The 22510-nt window shown below is 37.2% G+C and overlaps 2 protein-coding genes across 2 annotated transcripts; one reads left to right on the forward strand and one right to left on the reverse strand.

Annotated features, from left to right (window-relative positions):
- The first annotated feature begins 4055 nt into the window (after window positions 1-4055).
- On the forward strand, window positions 4056-8268 carry LOC144435566 (uncharacterized). Its single transcript, XM_078124152.1, has 3 exons — window positions 4056-4283; window positions 6864-7036; window positions 7286-8268. The coding sequence occupies exons 1-3, from the start codon at window positions 4214-4216 to the stop codon at window positions 7598-7600; spliced, it is 558 nt and encodes a 185-aa protein (XP_077980278.1). The 5' UTR covers window positions 4056-4213; the 3' UTR covers window positions 7601-8268.
- Window positions 8269-16159: 7891 nt separating this feature from the next.
- Window positions 16160-22510, reverse strand: LOC144434858 (cytochrome P450 10-like). Its single transcript, XM_078123372.1, has 8 exons — window positions 22095-22510; window positions 20514-20710; window positions 19638-19844; window positions 18975-19159; window positions 18107-18273; window positions 17520-17598; window positions 16639-16845; window positions 16160-16273 (listed from the first exon to the last, which is right to left on the reverse strand). Exons 1-8 carry the CDS (start codon window positions 22508-22510, stop codon window positions 16160-16162), a joined length of 1572 nt encoding a protein of 523 aa, XP_077979498.1.

The following is a 22510-nucleotide window of genomic DNA, read 5'->3' on the forward strand; positions in this document are numbered from 1 at the left end:
TTTCAGGTGACAATATGTGTAGATTGTGTATATGTAGATTGTGTATGTCACTGTGTGTCTGTGTGTGTACGTGTATGTGTTTGTATTTGTGTAAATTATAATGTATATATGTACATGTCTATGTCCAAATTGTCGTGTAGCACAACTGAAACTTCACACAATCACATCATTGCTATAGCAAACTGTAGAGTGTGCTTGGATAATGTTTTTGGTTTCGTTGGTTGACTGACTTGGATGTCAGTGAGATGGTATTTCCTGCATTGATATTGACCCAGTGTGAGTGGGGGGAGTTATGGTCTTTTTCAAAAAGTAATTTCCGATACCAAAATATATGTTTATGACTAAACACTGAAGTGTCTGGACAATATCACCTGCTCTGATATTTTTGGGTCAGCCTAAAATGTATCAATTCGATGAAACGTTTGTGAATAAACCAAAGACGAACTGTCACATTTTCGAGCGAAAGTTCATCTGCTTTTGTTTCAAACACAAAAGAGACCAGATGTAAACTGAATGTCTTCCGTAAGGGCAAAGTTTTGAGATTGTCGTTCCTACAGACAATTGTTGGAATACAACAGAACATATGTAATAAGTTATTTTTTCTCATTGATTGCTATTTGCTCATTGCTGTTAGTGATCTCCTGGCCGACCACAACATGTACTGTGACATTTGTTGAGAATGTAAAAAAAAAAATAAGCGCATCGTCGTACCACTTTAGACATTTCCTGACGAGAAACTATTTTTTCCTTTTTAGTGGCCAACAAAAATATGCCAATAATTTATTAAAACTAAAAGCCACATCAATAATATTTTCAGGACAAGTGCGCTTTGGTATCGCAAATGCATGTATCCAATTATATTGAATTTGAAGTGTGCATTCTTGAGATATAGCCTAATTACCGAAAACAATTAATTATGTAAATTTCTTGTTAATATTCTTGGGATGTTTACCGAAACCTAATCAGTTCTTGTCACTACCCTACAGAACACATGCAATAAATTTCGTTTGAATTGAGCCAGTCGTGTTTTAGAAAATGGTGATAAAGTCGCACCACTTTAGACGACATTTCCTGACGAGAAACTATTTTTTCCTTTTTGTGGCCAATCGAAAATATGCCAATAACTTATCAAAACTAAAAGCTACATTAGTAATATTTTCAGGACAGGTGCGCTTTGGTATCGCAAATGTGTGTACCAAGTTATAATGAATTTGAAGAGTGCATTCTTGAGATATAGCCTAATTACCGAAAATAATTAATTACGTAAATTGCTCATTAATATTCACGGGATTTTTACCAAAACCTAATCAGTTCTTGCCATTACCCTACGGAATACGTCTTCAAAATTTCGTTTGAATTGAGCAAGCCGTTATGGAGAAAACGATGACACAGACAGACAGACAGACAGACAGACAGACACACACACAGACTTCCACCCATAAATATATCTCTTCCTTACGGAAGAATAAATTAATAGTGAAATTTCGACAAAATATGTCACGACTGTTTTACATTTCTGAGATTAAGATGTTGATATAACAATCGGTAATCCATCTGTCAAAAAGCTATGTTAGACACCAAACACGTAGTAATAACGTTTATGTGTTGGATATGTAGTGCTAAAAGTCAAAGGTGAATTGACAGATATTAACCATCAACTATGCATGCACAACTGATAAATCATGTGGAAAGACCGTTTCCTTGACATCAAAACCAGGTCAAACTATTCATCCAATAAATCTCGTTAGTAGCTTTAAATGTTTTGGGGACAATGCAAATTACAAGTGGCCTATTTCTGGAAAAAATAGATATGACAAAAACAACCAACGAATGTGGCTATCGCGTCGATGTTTTCATACACTCTACAATCCTTACATTTGGGGCTACTTAAACAGATGACTGCGATGTTGCACTAATATAGAGGTAGTTAATAAACACCTTGTCAGTATTTATAAATACCTGATAAATATAGAAGTTGTCATAGTTTATCATCATTTAATGATTCGTAGGTAAATTTCCGTTAATTTTTATAGTAATCAGTCAGGGTCTATCAATCAGTTGATGTTTATAGTAATCGGTCAGGGTCCATCAATCATAGTATAACTCGATCAAACTAAATGGTTGCAATGGGGTATTGGGTCGAAAATATCACTTCCTGCATTTCGGTACTGTACAAGAGTTACATCCATCCATTGATAAGTTATACCAGAATTACAGGTATTGACTATTCTGTAACCATCTTAGAGATTGTTCACTCCCCTTTCTATAACGACTTTACAGGCTTTTTTGTCTCAGCTTGCAGATGCTATTAAACAAAGTATCAAGATCAGTGAGACTGATCACAAGGTTTCATGTTGACATAGACACAATAAAGATAACACATAAACATCACTTACACAGTGTCTGCTCTATACTATATTTTGTTAATGATAACAAAAACAACCACAAATGTAAAAACATATGTGAAATAGCGACCCGGATGAATGACTACGCACAGTCGAGTATATACCAAGCACCTTCACGACGGGATTGGCCGGCACAAACCATGTATCTAGGCTAATCCCCTGAACGCGGAAAAATTCCGCGTTACCGAATTAATGGCTTATGAGCACCCAGAGACTAAATAAGCTACCGATCAAGTGGAACAAAAGATCACAAGGGATTAGGTAGAGGGCAAAAACCTGGGTAAACAGTGATATTTGTCAGAGCAATCACCGATTGACAGTCAGTTCACACCTCAAGTAAGGTATCTTTTCATATGGAAATGATTTCAAACCTATAGCGTTTGTGCCGGTGAATCTTGGCATGTTGGGAGACTACACTAGTAATTGGGGAAAATTAAAAAGTTGACCACATCTCCCTTCATGATATTCGAAATGAAATAATAAATTCAAAATATTTGAAGATTATGATACGAAAAAATCTCCAAAGGGACTACGTTTTGAATGTTTTAAGTTGTAAAAAACAACCACTAACTAAGATTATATCGTGGCTTGACCTTGTTTGACCCATGGATACGACACACCTGCACTTGTACGTGTATTCACTAATCGCCATGGTGAACGGATTATGGATGTAATATATATTCAAGTCAAGGTAACATGCATTCCATATACGTTCTTTCACTTTTAAAAACACTAAACTTCACATATCCATTTTATTTATCAGAACTATACCACTATTGATACCTTGAATTCTTCATTTATGTTTATCAAGTCACTGTCATCTGTAAAAGGATATTAAAACCAAATGTTTGCAAACTTCTAAATTTTCACGAAACTGTACAAATCACATGAATGAAAGGGAGATCCGAAACGCATTACTTGCGTTAAAATCTGAGGTTTTAAGTCGTTTGCACCCGGATTCCGGTACTGACCATAAGCGATTTTTTTCACATAGTGCTCAATAATATTCATAAGCAGAAAATGGGGATATCGGTACATGGGTAAGCGAACAAAAGCTGGGTAGGCTGGGATTATGTGATGTTGATGAACAATTGGGCATGCATTCGATACTTGGGAAATATTTGACCATTTTTCGAGTGGCCGTTGACCAGACTTTTAACATATTTGGAATTTTCAGTTGTTTCAATGAAACGAGAAATTGATACTTGTTTTCTGTGTGAACAGGGATAAAAACAAACACGTCACCCTGTGAAGTTTCTCAGGGAAAACGTCTGCGTTTATTTTTACAAAACTCCAAATATGGATCGACCTTTTTTGACCTGTACATCTTTCTCTGATTACTGTACAATTTCTTCAAAGTCGAGAAATGTGACGTTCCAAACTGTTTATGAAATGAATAATTTGAAAGGGGATATTGAACGCCTAGATATTTTAAGTATTGGGCATTACAAGAATCAAGAAATATGCAAGGGTCGTTTGGGTTAAATGCGTGGTTGCATTCGTCACTGTCAAGCAACGGCTCTTTCCGACTAAAGTAATTGGCTCTTATTACTACCACGTGGTTTGATTTACGGTTACGGACTGATTACTTTGAAATGTGAACCCTGGCCAAAACAATCTTATTTAAGACGCAATTTTCTCAAAGAGTGGTTCAGATCTGTGGTTGGGACAGACAAGCCTGTGTCTGAGTTGCTTAGAGAAAACTTTACCGAGTCTAGTAATACTGTTGTAATCGAAATCTCGCAACTCAAACAGAAAACTGTGACTTTGTTCAAGATTTTATCTGATCACTGAGAAGCTAGTTCATTATGAAGCTCGTTCTTGTTTTCCTTGTGTCCATCTTTGCTGTGGTGCTTGTATCGTTCGCAGAAGAGACAGGTAAGATGTCACATTGTGTTCTGCTGTAAAACAAATTGAAACATGCATATACTGTTAAGCTAAGAACTGCCAAAAAGTGCCACTGAAATCTGACCTTCACTCATTGACATATCGTTTTTAGTAAAATACTTTGTTGTATATTGACACCTTCAATTCCTTGTTCATAATCGTCGATATAATCAAGACAACTGTAAAACCGTTGAGTTTTATATCAACGTAACTGATCAAGGATACAGAATACGGACGTAGTATTACAACTTTTGAGACGCAATTTTTAGGAGAAACATGATCATACATTTACGTCTGTTTTCCATTCCAATTGGCCGGTGTGTTGCTCTGTATCAGTGCTGCGTGCCTCTAATACTGCTATGTCGCTTATGAGTCTACTCCTCGTTATTTCGTAACTCCTCAAATTTAAAACCGTTACCAACATGGTCACTGCCGCCATCGTTACCAACACGGTCACTGCCACCATCGTTACGCTCTTCTTTTCTTCAATTTTCTTCTGACGGTCTCCTTTGAGCTCCTGTCTTTGATACATTCACCAGTTCAGTCACCATTATCATTATCATTATTCAAGCAAAACAGAAGTTGTAACATTACAATTCCAACACAAATTACGCACGTTTTTGTTTCTTTATTCGTAGTATTAACAGAAAAAAAATTATCACAGACAATTGCAGTGAAATTTCAACCTTTTTTCTTCTTTCTTTTTTTCGAAGATTAGTGTACATGTACATAGTATATTAAATTTGCATTAGATCACGACCTATTTGACACATAACCACTGGAATGTGTCATAAACTTTTATACCAACCATTTTGTAGAGTCGTTACTTCCTGTCTATGAAAGTTAAAGATAGCACATTTGTTTCCTCCCTTGTAGAGTTTTATGAGTGAATAATGTAGGTCACAATAGAGATAGAAGACATACATTGGATCTGAACCGGAAGATATGGTTGAACTTCAATAGCCTACACTCACATAAATCTTCCACTTGACCTCAACAAGTACAAGGTCATCATTTAAGTTCGACATTAAAATGACAAACGTAAATTGCACTGGACAAATTAGCTAATCATTTTCTCAATAATTAAGAACATTAATAACTCCTCCAATACACTGAATGTGTACCTAGAGGAATGGAAGAGAAATTTGTATTTATTTTTAATTTTTATCAATAAGACAACTTTATTGTTTTTTTTTTCATTTGAGAAAATAATGTGATACAACATAGACCATTAGCTCATTAATTGCAATAAAAAAGTAAAGTATGTAAACTGTTTGATAATGTACCGGAAGTGATTTGTGAACAATTAGCACATACGGGAAATCATTGGTAGTCAAAAGTCACAATACACTGGGCCGTGACGTAGGGATTACTTGTCTTTTACCAAGTTTGTTTCTCACTACTCTTTAAACAACTCAGCTGTTTAGATGAAATCTAATGTTCTTTACCGTTACAATATTCATTATCTAAGAGACAGAATATAATTGGTTCACAGAACACCTCCCCAGAGATGTTGACTCGTAATAAAGCTATTATTTACAATAGGACGACTGTCTAACCTATATTGATCGTTTTAAAACACGTGCACGATCTTATTAACAGCGATGAAAGGGATTATCAATTTGTGACGTGTCAAACACTTTATATTGTACTTATTTTCATTGGTTTGTAGAATTTTTAGAGCATTTAATACTGGATATATGTGAGAGTGTTTTTTCGATAATTGATACTTCCTGTACTGATAACTTTGAGCAAAACAGTAACTTGATCGTGTGTGATCGAACTATAAAAATTTCATACAGAAATAAATACTAGTATACTCGTAGAAATCGCTCAGCTTGTCTAAAGAGGGCGCCAAACAATTATACTAAAACACAACGTAGACAAAAGCTCTCTTTGTATTCTAAAATGTTAATACCATGTGTCCCATTTACATTAGATCATTGCTACTAAAACTAAAAATAGTAACAATTGAAAATGAACACAAATGAAGATGATTGGGTAGCCTGAGGAACCCCCACTTCATTCTTTGAACTGGTGATGACAATGTTTTCTTTGCAAATTTAACTAAATATGTTTTCCATCCATCCATCCATCCATCAATCCACCCACCCACCCATCCACTCATTAATCCATCCATCCATCCATCCATCCACCCATCTGTCAATCCACCCACCCACCCACCCACCCACCCACCCACCCACCCATCCATCCATCCACCCACCCATCCATCCACCATCCACTCATCGATCCATCCATCCATCCACACATCCATCCATCCATCCACCCACCCACCCACCTAACCATCTACCCATCCACCCATCTATCAATCCACTCATCCATCCACCCATCGATCTATCCACCAATCCACCTAACCATCCACCCACCCACCCACCCACCCACCCATCCATCCAACCAACCATCCATCCATCCATCCATCCATCCATCCATCCATCCATCCATCCATCCATATCCATCTGTCCGTTCGTCCGTCCGTCAGTCCGTCCGTCAGTCCTTCAAAACATTATCAGAATATTAATACATATCTACATTTTTATTTGGTTTGTTTAGGTCGTGAAAGACGCGCTCCTAAACTGACGTGTCACTGTTCTAGCTGTAAAAAAGACACATGTAAGACCAAGGGACAATGTTATATGAGTTGGCATGGAAACGGTTTAACGGCGGGATGCATCAAACCCAGAGACGTGTCACGTGTGTGCGATAGTCCATCAATGAGGGTGATGGTAAGCATTACGTCTTTTAAGAGTACACTGTTTACTATTCACTCGTCAATAGCATGAGTTTTTGGTGAAATCTACGTAATATTTAGATTTTGCCGCTTTATTTTCCTGAGAACCTTGATAAAATTAAAGAATATCGTTTTCATAACCAATCCTAAATCAGTCTATGTATTATCCATAATACTCACACAATACCAGAGTTGCATGGTAAAATGTGTCATTTAAATATTCGTCGTTTTCTTTTTCCCAAAGGATATCTCTTGCTGCGATTCAGACTACTGCAACAGAGTGAGCAGTGAAGATAGTAGCGACGAAACAAACAGCAGAGATCGAGATAGCGACGAATCAAACAGCAGAGATCGAGATAGCGACGAATCAAACAGCAGAGATAGTGACGAAAAGAACAGCAGAGATCGAGATAGCGACGAATCAAACAGCAGAGATCGAGATAGCGACGAATCAAACAGCAGAGATCGAGATAGCGACGAAACAAACAGCAGAGATAGTGACGAAAAGAACAGCAGGGGCCGTGATCGAGAAGAGAGCAACAGCAGGGAAACACGATAAAATTCAGATTGAATGTACAGCAAATAGAGTTATGACGCTAGGCGCGAGATGTTACATATTATCTCCGTGAGTTTTTCTCCAAAATAATTTCATAACATTTCAAAACTTCCCCCTTAGCCTATATGGAAGGAATGTCTATACGTTTCTGTGATAATCACTATCCTAATATTATATACCACAGTGTGATTGATACTATCCTCATATGGATAGCACTAAACTGAGATTTATTTAGCAGGGCCTATATATTACACGAATAGTATTTAAGATTAGCATTCTCCCTATATTAAAAGGATAGGCAATACCTATTCAACTTGAATTGACTCTAACACTACATAAATATCAAAATACTGTAGATGTATCTAAATTTTCTGGTGGTGTGATTTTTTTCTGTATCATTTAAGAAATGCCAACGTGTAAAATCCAGTCTCTGGTCAATGTGATGCAGTTATTGATTTTTTTTTTCTTTCCACTCCCCCCCCCCCAAAAAAAAACAAACCAAAAAAACAAACCAAAAAAACCAAACCATCTTTCCTTTCTGTTTTGATGTCCAAGCTAATGTAAATCTCATGTACATTGTAATTAACATTGGTTTGACATTGTTTTTTTTTCATTAAAATTCAAATATCTAATTCAATAAAGGGTTTTATTCAAACACCAATTCGTTTGCCGATATGTGTGCATATTCTTTTGTTACGAAGATATGTGGTATTCCGGGAGTACTGATTCGAGCAGTCGGGGACGATTACTCAAACGGAACCGGTACGTGGTATGTGTTGCCGGGCCAGTGCAAACCCCGGAATAGACTTATCTGTCTGGGAAAGCTATGCCAGTTCCCATAGAATCGTGATATCAAACATTCAACATTGTCCTGTCCCATAATATATCCCAAACCTGAATGCACAGACAAGGAAGTAATGACAGCGTGTGGTGTGATGTCATTTATCACATGACTAAAGGGCTTGTCAGGAGCGAACTTACATGATCTATATGTTCATGTTAAATTCTACCTGTAGACGATCTCGAATTATTGATAATGTATTGCAAGTGGAAATGTTGCCATATTGCTAGCTAGACGATATAAAGATTGCACTGACAATTTGGCCGAAAACTGTATTGACTGCACTGGGAACCCAAAATACAGATGAAATTACACTTCTCATATGGATACGGAGGAGGCATATAGAATGTTGGGCTCATTTGACTATCAAAACAATTCCCGTTAGATTTCTTTCTTATCAACATTTTTTATATTTTAAAAGGTAATAACAAACTCGAGATTAGCGGGAAGTGAACAGTATTAATGTGATGTAGTCTGGACGCCAACGTGGTTTCTAACGTGAGTGGAGGTGTAAATCGTAACGATACTGTATAGGAATTAGACTAATGTGATCGTTGAGGGCAGTGTCATTACTAAAATATAAATTAACATTTTGAACATCAATTAAAAGAGCAATTTTGTACTGCTGTAATTATCATAGGAAATGGGTGATCATTATTTCAAATTAAATGGTTGTGACGTAGTTAAAATAATGCTGTGTGTTTTTTATCCTAAAGATGGAAATAACTTTGAAGAAATTGTTTTAATAATAGTGTATAAAGATCCCCTTCCAATGACACAGTGTACGTTGTGACCTCAGCGTTGTACAATTGTTAGCCCTAACACAGATATATATCAACGAGCACAATGAACTAATATAAATTCGTCAAGTCCCCGTCACTCACTCGCTTATCATCCATATATTGTTTAACCATTAAAGTTACAATTTATTTAAAGAAAATTACGTGAATTTACGTCTTTCAATGTGAGAGTCAATATAATGGAAGTCACTAGCCGGCAATCCATGCGGATTGGATTTTTTACATTCATCTTTCGATTGGAAAGACGTAAAAAAATCCAATCCGCATGGATTCCAGCCAAGGAGTTCAGTAACTTTGAATCAATACACTTGTATATGTCAAAATCTGAGCCTGCCATCAATAACTTTCAATATCTTGTTTGTTCCCAGGATTTTGTGTGTGTCTGTGTATCAGTTAGGGTCGGATGATCGATGTTGTCTATATTTGTAGTCAGTAGTCTGTGGGAAATCTGTAACTTACATGTATATATCTGCATTGTTTTGGTAGAACATAAAATGTGTATGATACGCAAAGTCCTTCGGCGATCCTTCACTGTTTACATCACTATAACAGTTGGGGATCACTGATTGTATGAACAATTTTTGTGACCAGATGTGATTTAGTTAGAGACCATGTTGGCAGACTGCATATATATAACGACTCCCGCACTGAAAAGTCCAGCGGCATTTAGCCAGGATTTCACCGTGAGAAAGTTTTCCAGACGAGATATGGTATGATGTGAAAATAATCTTATTTAAGACGCAATTTTCGCAAAGAGAGGTTCAGATCTTGTTGGGACAGACAAGCATGTGTCTGAGTCGCCTAGAGAAAACTTTACCGAGACTAGTGGAACTGTTGTAATCGAAATCTCGCAACTCAAACAGAAAACTGTGACTTTGTTCAAGATTTTATCTGATCACTGAGAAGCTAGTTCATTATGAAGCTCGTTCTTGTTTTCCTCGTGTCCATCTTTGCTGTGGTGCTTGTATCGTTCGCAGAAGAGACAGGTAAGATGCCACATGTTATTTAGTCTAGTTCCTATCCGATGTCGTTACGATTTACACCTCCACTCACAGTATAGTCAAAGTTGTTACTCTAGAAGTCCTGCGATGCACGACATGCAATTTAAAATTCATCCATAGCCACCTACACGGTCATTAGCATCGTGTCTTTGTTAATCAATCACAGAATTCTAACCAATAAGACAGTCCCTCGTAAAGTCAGTGTTTATTGGGATGGTATATTTGTCAGTTCAGGATGCTACTTATACACTGTTTATCATTTTAGCTATAACCATGATAACTCCTTGAATACATAATATGTACCTAGATGAATGGGAGAGATATTGATATTTTATTTGTAATTGTTTATCAATAAAAACAACTTTTTCCAATTTTCCAATCGGAAGTGATTTGTGAATAATAAACAATTTACAACGAAAATCATAAACCCTGAAACAAAACGTCGCCTAGGTCGACAAAAATCTCACTAACATTGCTACAGCTTTTTGTCTTGCTAGACAAAATAACTCTTAGATGTACGTTGTAAAAACCTAATTAATATTTCCACATGTTATCATCTGGCACAACAAGAACTGAACTACAATTGATACATTTTAGTCAATTGACTGTCTCAAAAATATCAAAGAACGCTCCAAACTTAGGTTTACCAGGGACGATGGTCTCCTGAGATAATGGTAGCTCACGCAAAGAAAGTGTAACAATATTGGTATTGATGTTTGTCACGCCAGACGATTGACGAAACGCTGTTATTAAGATTTTTGTCTAGTCAGACGATAAAATGTAGCAATGTTAATGAGATATTTGTCCAGCCAGGTGACGTTTTGTTTCAGGGTTAATGATTTTCGTTGTAGTACATATGGGTAATCACTGGTAGTCAAAAGTAAATACACTTGGCCGTGACGTAGAGATTAATTGACTTTACCCAGTTTGTTTCTCACTACTCTTTAAAAGTACTAAACAACTAACTCAGCTGTTTACTGGATAAAATCCAATGTTCTTTACCCTTACAATATTCATTATCTAAGAGACATAATATGATTGGTTCACATAACAACTCCCCAGAGATGTTGACTCGTAATAAAGCTATTATTTACAATATGACGACTGTCTAACCTATATTGATCGTTTTAAAACACGATCTTATTAACAGCGATGAAAGGGATTATCAATCTGTGACGTATCAAACACTTTATTTGTACTTATTTTCATTGGTTTGTAGAATTTTAGAGCAATTTAATACTGGATATATGTGAGAGTATTTTGTTCAGTAATTGATACTTCCTATATTGATAACTTTCAGCAAAACTGTAAGGTGGTCGTGTGTGATCGAACTATAATTTCATACAGAAATAAATACTAGTATACGCATAAAAATCGTTCAGCTTGTCTAAAGAGGACGCCACATAATACTAAAACACAACGTAGACAAAAGCAATATAATGTAGTTATAAACAAATCTATTACATTTGTATACCAATATCTCTTTGTATTCTAAATTGTTAATACCATGTGCCCCATTTATATTAGATCATGTCGTTTGCTCCTAAAACTAAAAATAGTAACAATTGAAAATGTACAAAAATGAAGATGATTGGGTAGCCTGAGGAACCCCCACTTCATTCTTTGAACTGGTGATGACAATGTTTTCTTTGCAAATTTAACCAAATATGTTTTCCATTCATCCATCCATCCATCCTCCCACTAACTCACTCACACACACACCCACCCACTCATCCATCCATCCATCCATCCATCCATCCATCCATCCATTCATCCACACACCCGGCCGCCCATCCATCCATCCATCCATCCATCCATCCATCCATCCATCCATCCATCCATCCATCCATATATCCATCTATTTATCCGTCCGTCCGTCCGTCCGTCCGTCCGTCAGTCAGTCAGTCATTCGGAACATTATCAGAATATGAATACATGTCTATATTTTTATTTGGTTTGTTTAGGGCGTGAAATACACGCTCCTAAGCTGAAGTGTCACTGTTCGAGCTGTAAAAGAGACATATGTAAGACCAAGGGAAAATGCTATAGCATCGTGGTGTTCCGATCCTTATTTGAGACTGAGACGGGATGCATGAAATCAAATGTGTGCGATGAAAATAAGGCGATGGTAAGTATTACATCTTACGATTTACTATCCACTGACTCGTCGATAGCATGAGTTTTTGGTGAAATCTACGTAATATTTAGATTTTGTCGCTTTAGTTTCCTGAGAACCTTGATAAACTTGAAGAATATCGTTTTCATAACCAATCCTATGTATTATCTGTCTATGTATTATCCATAATACTCACACAATACCGGAGTTGCATGGTAAAATGTGTCAGCCTAAATATTTTTCGTCTTATTTTTTCACAAAGGGTATCGTCTGCTGCGATTCAGACTACTGCAACGCAGTGAGCAGTGCTAGTGAAGAGAATATCAAAAATTTATGTCGTTTTTTTCCGAGATATTGTATTCTGCGACGTTAAACATTATAGATTTATGACACTGTTCTGCTTGTCCCAAGCCGTATAAATAAAAAAATGAAAACACGCCGCTAAAGTGGAAATTATAGATTCATGACAGGTTTTCGAACCAGAACAATATTAAACTTCACATTTAGCCTACATGGAAGGAATGTCTATACGTTTCTGTGATAATCACTATATCCTAATATTATATACCACAGTGTGATTGACACTATCCTAATATATCACACGGGTAGTACTAAACTGAGATTTATTTAGCAGGACCTTTATATTACAATATTTGTATTAAACTTAAATTAGCACTCTCCCTATATCATAAGGATAGGGGAACTTTGCATTACATTTTTAACTTAAATCTAACACTCTCTCTATATAAATATCAAAATACAATATATAACAAATTTTGTGATTCAACATTTCATTATCATTAAAATATACTTCTTTCAAATGGTTTCGTTTCATTTTTGTTACTTCTGTGTTTGTTTCGGCTCAAGAGACCACCAAATAATGTGTTCAGTGGTGTGAGGTTTCTCTTTGTCATTTTAAAATGCTAGTCTGTATAATCTCTGTTCAATGTGTAGACTGTCGACAGTCGCTCGCGCCTTTTTTTCCTCCGTTTTATCTAAACTCCGATCCGGCGCAACACTAGTCTAATCGCAAACTGATATCGAGGGCCGAAGGCCCGAGCGACTCGCCCGAGCGACTCGCTCGGGCCTTCGGCCCTCGATATCAGTATGCGATTAGACTAGTGTTGCGCCGGTGATCGGAGTTTAGATAAGACGTAGGAAAAAAAGGCGCGAGCGACTGTCGACAGCTCGGGCCTTCGGCCCTCGATATCAGTATGCGATTATAGTAGTGTTGCGCCGGTGATCGGAGTTTAGATAAGACGTAGGAAAAAAAGGCGCGAGCGACTGTCGACAGTCTATTCAATGTGTTGAAATTATTGATTTCTTTCTTTCCACATTTTGAAAAAAAACCTTTTTCTTTCCTGTTTTGATTTCCAAGCAAATGTAAATTGATTCAATACATTGTAATTGACATTGCTTTGACATTGTGTAGGTTTTTTCATTAATATTCAACTTATCTAATTCAATAAAGGGTTTCATTCGAAACTAATCCGTTTACGATATGGTATGCATATTCTTTTGTTATGAAGATATTATGGTATTCCAGGATCGGAGTAATGATTCGAGCAGTCGGGACGATTACTCACACGGTACCGGCAGTGATAATAGACTTGTTTGCTTGAGAATTCAAAGCTATGTCAGTTTCCATAGAATCGTAATGGCGAACATGCAACACAGACCTGTGACATAATATATCCGAAATCTGCATGCATAGACAAGGGAGAAATGACAATGTGTGGTGTAATGTCATATTTAAAATTTGTCTCATGACTAAAGGGCTACATTTGTCAGGAGCGAACTTACAGGATCTATATATGTTCATGTTCATGATTGCACTGACAATTTGGCCGAAAACGTCTATTGACTGGGAACCCAAAATACAGATGAAATTACACTTGTCATAGGGATACAGAGGAGGCATAAAGAATGTTGGGCTCATTTGAGTATCAAAACAATTCCCGTTTAGCTTTCTCTCTTATCAACATGCTTATGTAATATTTTGAGAGGTAAATAACAAACTCGAGATTAGCGGGAAGTCGACGGCATTAATGTGATCGTTGAGGGCAGTGCCATTACTAAAATATAAATTAACATTTTGAACATCAATTAAAAGAGCAATTTTGTACTGCTGTAATTGTCATAGGAAATGGATGATCATTATTTCAAATTAAATGGTTGTGACGTAGTTAAAATAATGCTGTGTGTGTTTTTTTATCCTAAAGATGGAAATAACTGAAGAAATTGTTTTCCACAGTGTACATTGTGACCTCAGCGCTGTACAATTGTTAGCCCTATAACACAGACACATACTGGCGGGAACAAAGGTCCTATATAAATTCGTCAAGTCCTAGTTACTCAGTCACTCAGTCACTCAGTCACTCAGTCACTCATTGACTGGCTGACTGACTGACTGACTCACATCCATGTATCCGTATCCCTGTATCATGTATGTATGTATGTATGTATGTATGTATGTATGTATGTATGTATGTATGTATGTATGTGTGTGTGTGTGTGTGTGAGTGTGTGTGTGTGTGTGTACGTACGTACGTACGTATGTACGTATGTACGTACGTACGTACGTGTACGCATATATGTACAAATTCTGAAGAAAAAGTTGGAGACTCTGAGACAGTGAAGATGCAAATCTTTGAAAAAATTAGCAGTCAAGACGATCATGTCCAACTGCACTTGTACATGTCCGACTAGAAGAATAAATAAAGGCACGAAATAGGAAATACAATTCACATAGTGTTCACATACTTTCATATCCGATTATCAACATGAATGTATTTATAGTAAGTATAAGATAACTATGAAGGAGTTTCGATTTTTATAAAGACGAGCATTATGGAAACTAGACAAAGTGTGGTTTCCCATACGCATTACGATTATCTTCACTGTATAGTAAAATAGCTGAGATATGTATTGGAAAGTTGATATAAACGTGGTGATGTTATCGCGTTCCCACTTGATTCAATCAAACATGGACGTACTAATTGAAGATTGATGAACAACTGTCGGAATGAAGTAACCAATTACAACTGCCTGTCAGTGTGTGATAGATTACTACTGACATGCACTGTTCAGCCTTTCCCCAGCAGTCGGTTTCGCTAGATTTTTGGTAAAATTTGTCAGTTTGACTATACGTGGCGAGGATACTGATCGTAGAAAAGGTATATGACTGGACTACATGAAAACAAAGTCATGACTCGGTTGTCGAGTTATTGATAGACAGATTCATTACTAGTATATGGTCAAGTTATTTTATTATGTTTATGGTTCAGCTCAGTGTAAACTGTTTCACAAAATCTGATTTATATACTAATATATATGCACATGCTACCAATGCAGAAAACAATATAATGTAGTTATTAGAAATTGTTTGATATTTACATGACTGTAGTAAATTACACAAGTGGGTGATAGTGGTACCTTGATTATGTAGGTATATGAGCATCCTGTGATCAAGACAGTGTAAACACAGTTAGGTTGAAAGTGTGGTTATTGAAGAAAAACTTACTATTAGAGACGCCATCCTACTGCGAATGTAATTTCATCAACTTCCATTGATAGCTTACATTCAATGTGTTGAAATAATGGTACCGGTTTTAGTTTGTGTCTGTCGTAGTTTGCTCACCACTTGATTTATGTATAATAGTATATTGTCTTTATGTTCAACTTGTAATATCTTGTATTCTGTGTATCATATAATACATTGGACATGACCCTTGGAAATGACAATACAGTCAATTGATTATTGATTCACCTATCTATTGTCTTTATTGTTTTGTGCACTATTTCTTATTTTCGTTCATGGAATGTCAAGTTCAAGGGTTTATTTGGAACAAGCAGCATTCTCATCTCGGCTTCGAGTGGTTTATCATTATTGGACTCGAGACGGAAATTCTGGATAATCTGCAAATCAATAGAATGATATAGAAATAAATGTCAGCTTGTTGTGTACTCATTGAGACACGGAAAAACCCATGATCGTTTACAATGCGTTTGGCGACAATGGACAACATGGACGCTACTCACTTTTACTCACATTTCATGGATTGAATTGTTGACGGGAAAAACAGTGTTATCGTCCACTCACTACCACCACCCCCACCCCCATCCCACCACCACCACCACCACCACCACCACCACCGCCACACAACCATCACTATCAAACACCACCACCACCCCCAATCCTCACACCCACCACCACCACCAGCACCACCACCACCACATTGCCCTAAGCCACTGGAGATCCTTGAATGGAAAGCTGACGATACCTTGGCCAGACACAGGTACATTTCAAGTTCAGATACTCTTCTACCAATGCATTGTCTTGGACCAGCTCCAAATGGTTGGGAAGCAAACTGGTTGATCTGATGTTTGTGTTTCTCCGATCGTAACCATCTTTCTGGCTTAAAATCATCCGGGTTTTCAAAGTTGTTTGGGTCACGTGACATGACACTTGTTAGAATGAAAACAGTGGTCTACAATATGATTAACCAAAGAGAGATTTAGTAAAATATTCTGCAACATATCAATATACACACATGGTGGTATTAATGTTCTATAAATTCATAAATTAAAAAGTAAACGCCGAGATAGACATACTTAGCACGTGTTATATGTGTGTTGTAACGGTGAGCACTGACCACTAGACTAGATAGATATGATAGCATACATGTATGTAAGTGACAGACCTCATCTTTGAGGAAAAGCTCGTCGTTATTAATTATATTGACCATTTTTTCTCTCTCATTTGCCATCGGCTGTACTATATTCCAAAGTTAAAACTTCAGGATAGTTGGAACTTTGTCATTATCAATATTTTTACTGAGATATCCAATCACCGTCACACAGACACAGACAGACATGATACACATACACCGTCAGACATATGCACATAGTATTTCGCCTATACCCATAAACGCGGACACACACGGACACATACATACACCCCAGTCTCGGTAGAGACTTACATACAAAGGCACAGTGTTAGACAATCAATTTAAACCACCTGCCCGAGAGAAACTAGTGCATATATAAACTAAGACTTGAACAAAACGTAAACATTGTAGAAGAAACAATGCATTACATATACATTACTTACCCCCTTTGGGACAGTGTAGAAGAAACAGTGCATTACATTTACATTACTTACCCCCTTTGGGACTTTGTAACCACTCAAAACAACGTCAACTTCGAGATCCCTGAAGAAACCAAATGCAACTGGAAACAACCTATTTGGTGAAAAATGCCAAACAAAAATGTGATATGCTAGGCCAAAAAAATTGTTTCTGGTCAGCGCACGCATCAATAAATACCCTTACGTCGGTCTTTTTGTGGTTGTCCAGTCCATACAGTCTGCAGATCCGGGGGGAAACTGCAGGGCCAATCATGAACAAGCAAATGACATCTGCCCTGATACACACTTGTTCTACGGTACTAAACAAAAAGAACAGTAACTGCCATAAATAGTAGATTGAGTAACATTTTTGTTGAGAATAAAAGTTCGCACCATTTTAGACAGACTGCCCTGACCAGAAACATTTTTTTGGCCCTACAGTAAGTACGTACGACATTGCTATGAGCTCACAGTACAGTGATGTCTATCGCTTATTTCGAAGGAATCTCTCTTTTAGGGGAAAGCAGATACAGTTTTTAACATTCTATTGAATCGATAGTCATCAGTAAAAGTACATATATATCAGTCTGTATTTAAGATTGCACATTTTAACACCACCATACCTCATACTTTCTCTAACCACAGCCTTAAGATAGTGAAGCTCTTTCAAATGTTCTTGGGAAATTGTCTCTCCTTTCGGCAACACGTTTGTAACTTCTTGATATAGTCTCTCCTGTACATCTGGGTTCCATGCCAGTAAATCCAGCGTCCATAGCATCGTATTTGATGTCTACAAGACACAAGCAGGGTGGAAATGAAAACCTCGACTGTCAACTGAAGTACGGAGGAATTATCTCAGCAATATTTTTTCCAGAACGACTGTAGCGGAGGAGGGAAATTGGGCAAAACTTACACGGCTTTCCATATCTTGTATCATAATTTTGCCTGAAAACCGCCATATAAAATATTTGGGGAACTTCTAGGGTAGATTTGAGTGGTCTATTTTGAAGCAAAGTCTAGAATTCTTCGGACACTGATTACGCGTATACGTAGCACCTTTCTGTGCCATCGACGTTCGAGTTTTTCTTTTTGAAATTTCATATTTTATGGCACCTTACATTACGAAATTATTATTCAGTTTCTTCCTTCGTAAAAAAATACCAAGGAGACACTCCGTCTGAAGGAATGTTCGTACATGTATATGTGGCACACACTACACACTCAGTTATTTGATTAATATTGGTGGCAGTCGACAATACATCGCACAGTACAATGATTTATTCGTTGCTATAAGCTATTCGTTGCTATGACAGAATACCAATGTTGTGTATGTGAGGCTATAACTTCTCAAAAGTATTTTGTATAAAGGAACTTTCTGATTGGTTAAGAAGTTGACTAATATCATCTTCGGTTTAATTTTGGTATTCAGGTTAATATAACTAAAATTTAAGAATAAATGTATCTAATAAATAGAAATTCGTGTTCCCTTACTGTGTCGACTCCAGCGCTGAAAAGTTCCGCAGCATTAGCCAGGATTTCACCGTGGGAAAGTTTTCCAGACGAGATCAGATATGGTATGATATGTTGCATACTGGAAGGTTTCTCAGCATTCTCTTCGCCGGTTGAACTAGCAGACTTTTCTTCTTTGGCGATTCGTGCATTCATATGTACTTCCGCTGCAAGATATGCCGTAAAATACACATTTGATCATGTGATCATCACATGAGCTCAGTGTGCTAACTTTTGTCCGAGATGAGATGTAGTGTAGGTGACAGGTAAATGTTATTTTATACATACAAACTGTTTGGTAACTTCCATGAGTTCAAAATTCATTGTGTTTAAATTAACTTGTGATTCATACATGCGCGCTTCGCATGCGCAGAAAAACTATGAGTCGCTCAACTACACATTGTTTCTAAGCAGAAATTTACCATTTTTACAAGAAATCATGTCCCTCTACTGAACCCTACCGGCATGCTAATAAACCAATTCGACGTGGTCGTAGGAATTTAGGGTTAGTAAGAGTTTATGATAGTGGTGCAATGCATAGTGTCAGGGTGAATACAAACAACACACTTAGCTCCGCAGTCCTGACTTGCTAATGTCAGACAGCCACTATAAGTGCAAGTTAACTAATGGATTACACATACTCACTCGTGTCAAAGATAATGCCGGCGTTTTCACGCATTTTTCTCCAAGAAGGTAGATTCAACTTCACCAGTAACGTCTGAGACGGAAAAAAGAACACTGCTTCCGAGTGACGGAAAAATTCCTTCGTTGCCTGTATGAATTTCTCTGACATAGGATCAACGGCGTCGTCCAGAAGTCCCAGTCGTTTCTCAAATAATGTAGATGCCACAGCTGTTTATGTACAGAAAGGAAAACGAATCTTTAATCGTTCGAATATGGGATTTGCGAATTAAAGCTAACGGATGATCATTTGACCGATCTCGAGATGTTGCATGATTTAGCCGTTCCACCAATTTCTTCAAATCCCATATTCGAAACGAACATGTTTCATCGTGAAGATGTATAGGAAAACAATTATTTGCATAATATTCGGACAAAATATGTTATTATATATGTACTACATCTAAGTCAAAAGATGTGGTGACAAATATTAAAGCCTTAAAAATTATCCCAAGCCTTAATAGACAAATCGCCATATTGGATGTATTACAAGGGTTGGACCGTCATTGCACATGACAGTCCATTGCAGAACATCAACACACGGGTTTGGTCTAAACTATAATGAGATGTTTGATTGATTTTCTTTTCTAAATTTAATATATCTCATATCATTTTATATAAACTACCTGTACGATATTCTTAATTTCAACTGCGGTGTACATTCTTTTGGAAACTCGACATTTTCATTTTCGATCCTGTTCAGGTCGTATTTGACTTATCTCTAGTTTATGTGAATCTACAGACAATCACAATGTACGTATATGTGATGCAATGTGATGTAAACGTTTTTTCAGAAAATATCGACATTTATGACATTCTGTCTTTCCTATGGCTTCTTACCTTCCATGGACCATCTAAATAACTCTTCATCTATACCAGTCTTCAGTCTACCATCTTTACCATCTCGTAGTCTCCATATCTTAGCAATCAAATCATCTGCTACATCATTCAGTGTATCTGTATATGAAGCAACTTGATTGGGTCGAAGTAAAGGTTTGATCAGCACACTTCTATGACGATGCCATTCCTCACCATCTCTATCAAAGTGGTACAAATGAAACTAGTAAGACTGAAACAGAACGTTCTCTGACTGGATAATAATCTAACATTGCTACATTTTATCGTCCTACAGGATTAAAATGTTGCCAACTTTGCTACATTACCTTCGTTTAATCTACGCCATGTGTAACAATTTAAGTGATCCACGTCATATAACATAAGTATTGTGTTTTTAAAGGCAACACGATAAATGTAGCAAAGTTTTTTTTGTAACATTTATTTTTGATCTAGACAACATCTCTGTTTCAGATCAACTGTTTTTTGTTGTATACTTTTGAACAGAGTGACATTATTTTCTGCTGCCGAACGAATTCCATGAGTGAGACTCGGAGAGGCAAAGTCTCACAAACCCGTCTGAAGAAATTGTATTTCATGTTAATAATTATTCGCATGCATTACAAAGAGAAAAAAACTTACTATAGAACAGAAATCTGGGAAATAATTTCCCTCTTGGACCATGTATTGAAAACAGCATTGTACTGTTAATTTACATATCTAACTTGTTGTATGAGAAAATAACAAAACAACCGAACCTGCAGGCACTTTAAGTTTTGCTGTTAGTTTTCAAAGCTTGTCTTTTGAAAGAGTTCGTTACTAGTAGTAGATCTACCATAGTACCGTGGAGGTAGAATGACAGGAGACACATTGTATCCCAAGCTAGTATACAGTTCGCTATCAGCACCAATTCAGAAAGTTGTTTTTACAAAAAGTCAATATATGGATTGGGTTTCTTCAATAACTGTTCTATTTTTCTTCTTGGCAGCTGTGTCCGTGTGGATAACTGATGCGACATCTATAACTAGCAAGTGTCTTGGGCGATAGGAAAGTAGGCAGACTCGGAGCCTTTCCGTGTCTCCAAATTCGTAAACTTGGCCCGGACAAGTTGAACAAACGTTACCATGTTGAGAAATGTTATTGTTAGACTACGGTGTACATGTATGTACGTACGAATGTATAAACATAGACCTGTACTGGGACTCCATGGTCTATCTATAAGTGCAAATCCCGGAAGTATAAAAAGCTCAAAAACAAAAATAATGCTACAATTATTACAGCCACATGAAGTTATATACAGTGGTCTGAGAATATGATATGGCGAAAAAAAACATGACTCATTCTGTCATGACGTGACCGTAAAACAATACTAGTATATATTCGTGTGCATTATGTAATATACTGAAAGCGTATTAATACCGATATACCCTCGACCATTGTTACCAAACTTGAGGTAGTCTACATACATGTCCTGGGATACATATTCCAGCGATGCATCCACTATGTCTGCTGGGGACGTTGACAACCCAGGTTAAATATGAAAGCTTACATGACGAGGAAAGTTTTATGATATATTTATGTACTTACGAAAGGAAAACGCCAAGGGAATAGCCGTCAAGTTTTCGGTACAACAGCCATGGCTCCAATGGAGGTCGACGTGGGTATTTGCCCTCTGCACGAAATACGGCCGCAGCAGCGTCGGGGTCAGCGACGAAAATGTCACTGAAGCCTGCTAAACGTTCTCTCCAAATTGGACCAAACTGTTTTCGACGCATCGTGTAGAACTTGTCCATCTTGGCCAGTCCCCCATTTCGAATTATATCAAGATATGTGACAAATTTGTTTCTCGGACCGGGGATATCCTCGTAACGTTTAACAGCATCGTTGCTGTGTGTAGGTGTTTCCTGAGTTGCCGATGCCGTCGTACGATGTCGAACGGCATTTTTACGTATCAAAGGGACTGATCGGCGGCCGAGTACATACCAACATCGAACAATCGGCAT

The sequence above is a fragment of the Glandiceps talaboti genome, chromosome 5 (genome assembly GCF_964340395.1).
Source record: "Glandiceps talaboti chromosome 5, keGlaTala1.1, whole genome shotgun sequence".
In the NCBI taxonomy this organism is placed as follows: Eukaryota; Metazoa; Hemichordata; class Enteropneusta; family Spengelidae; genus Glandiceps; species Glandiceps talaboti.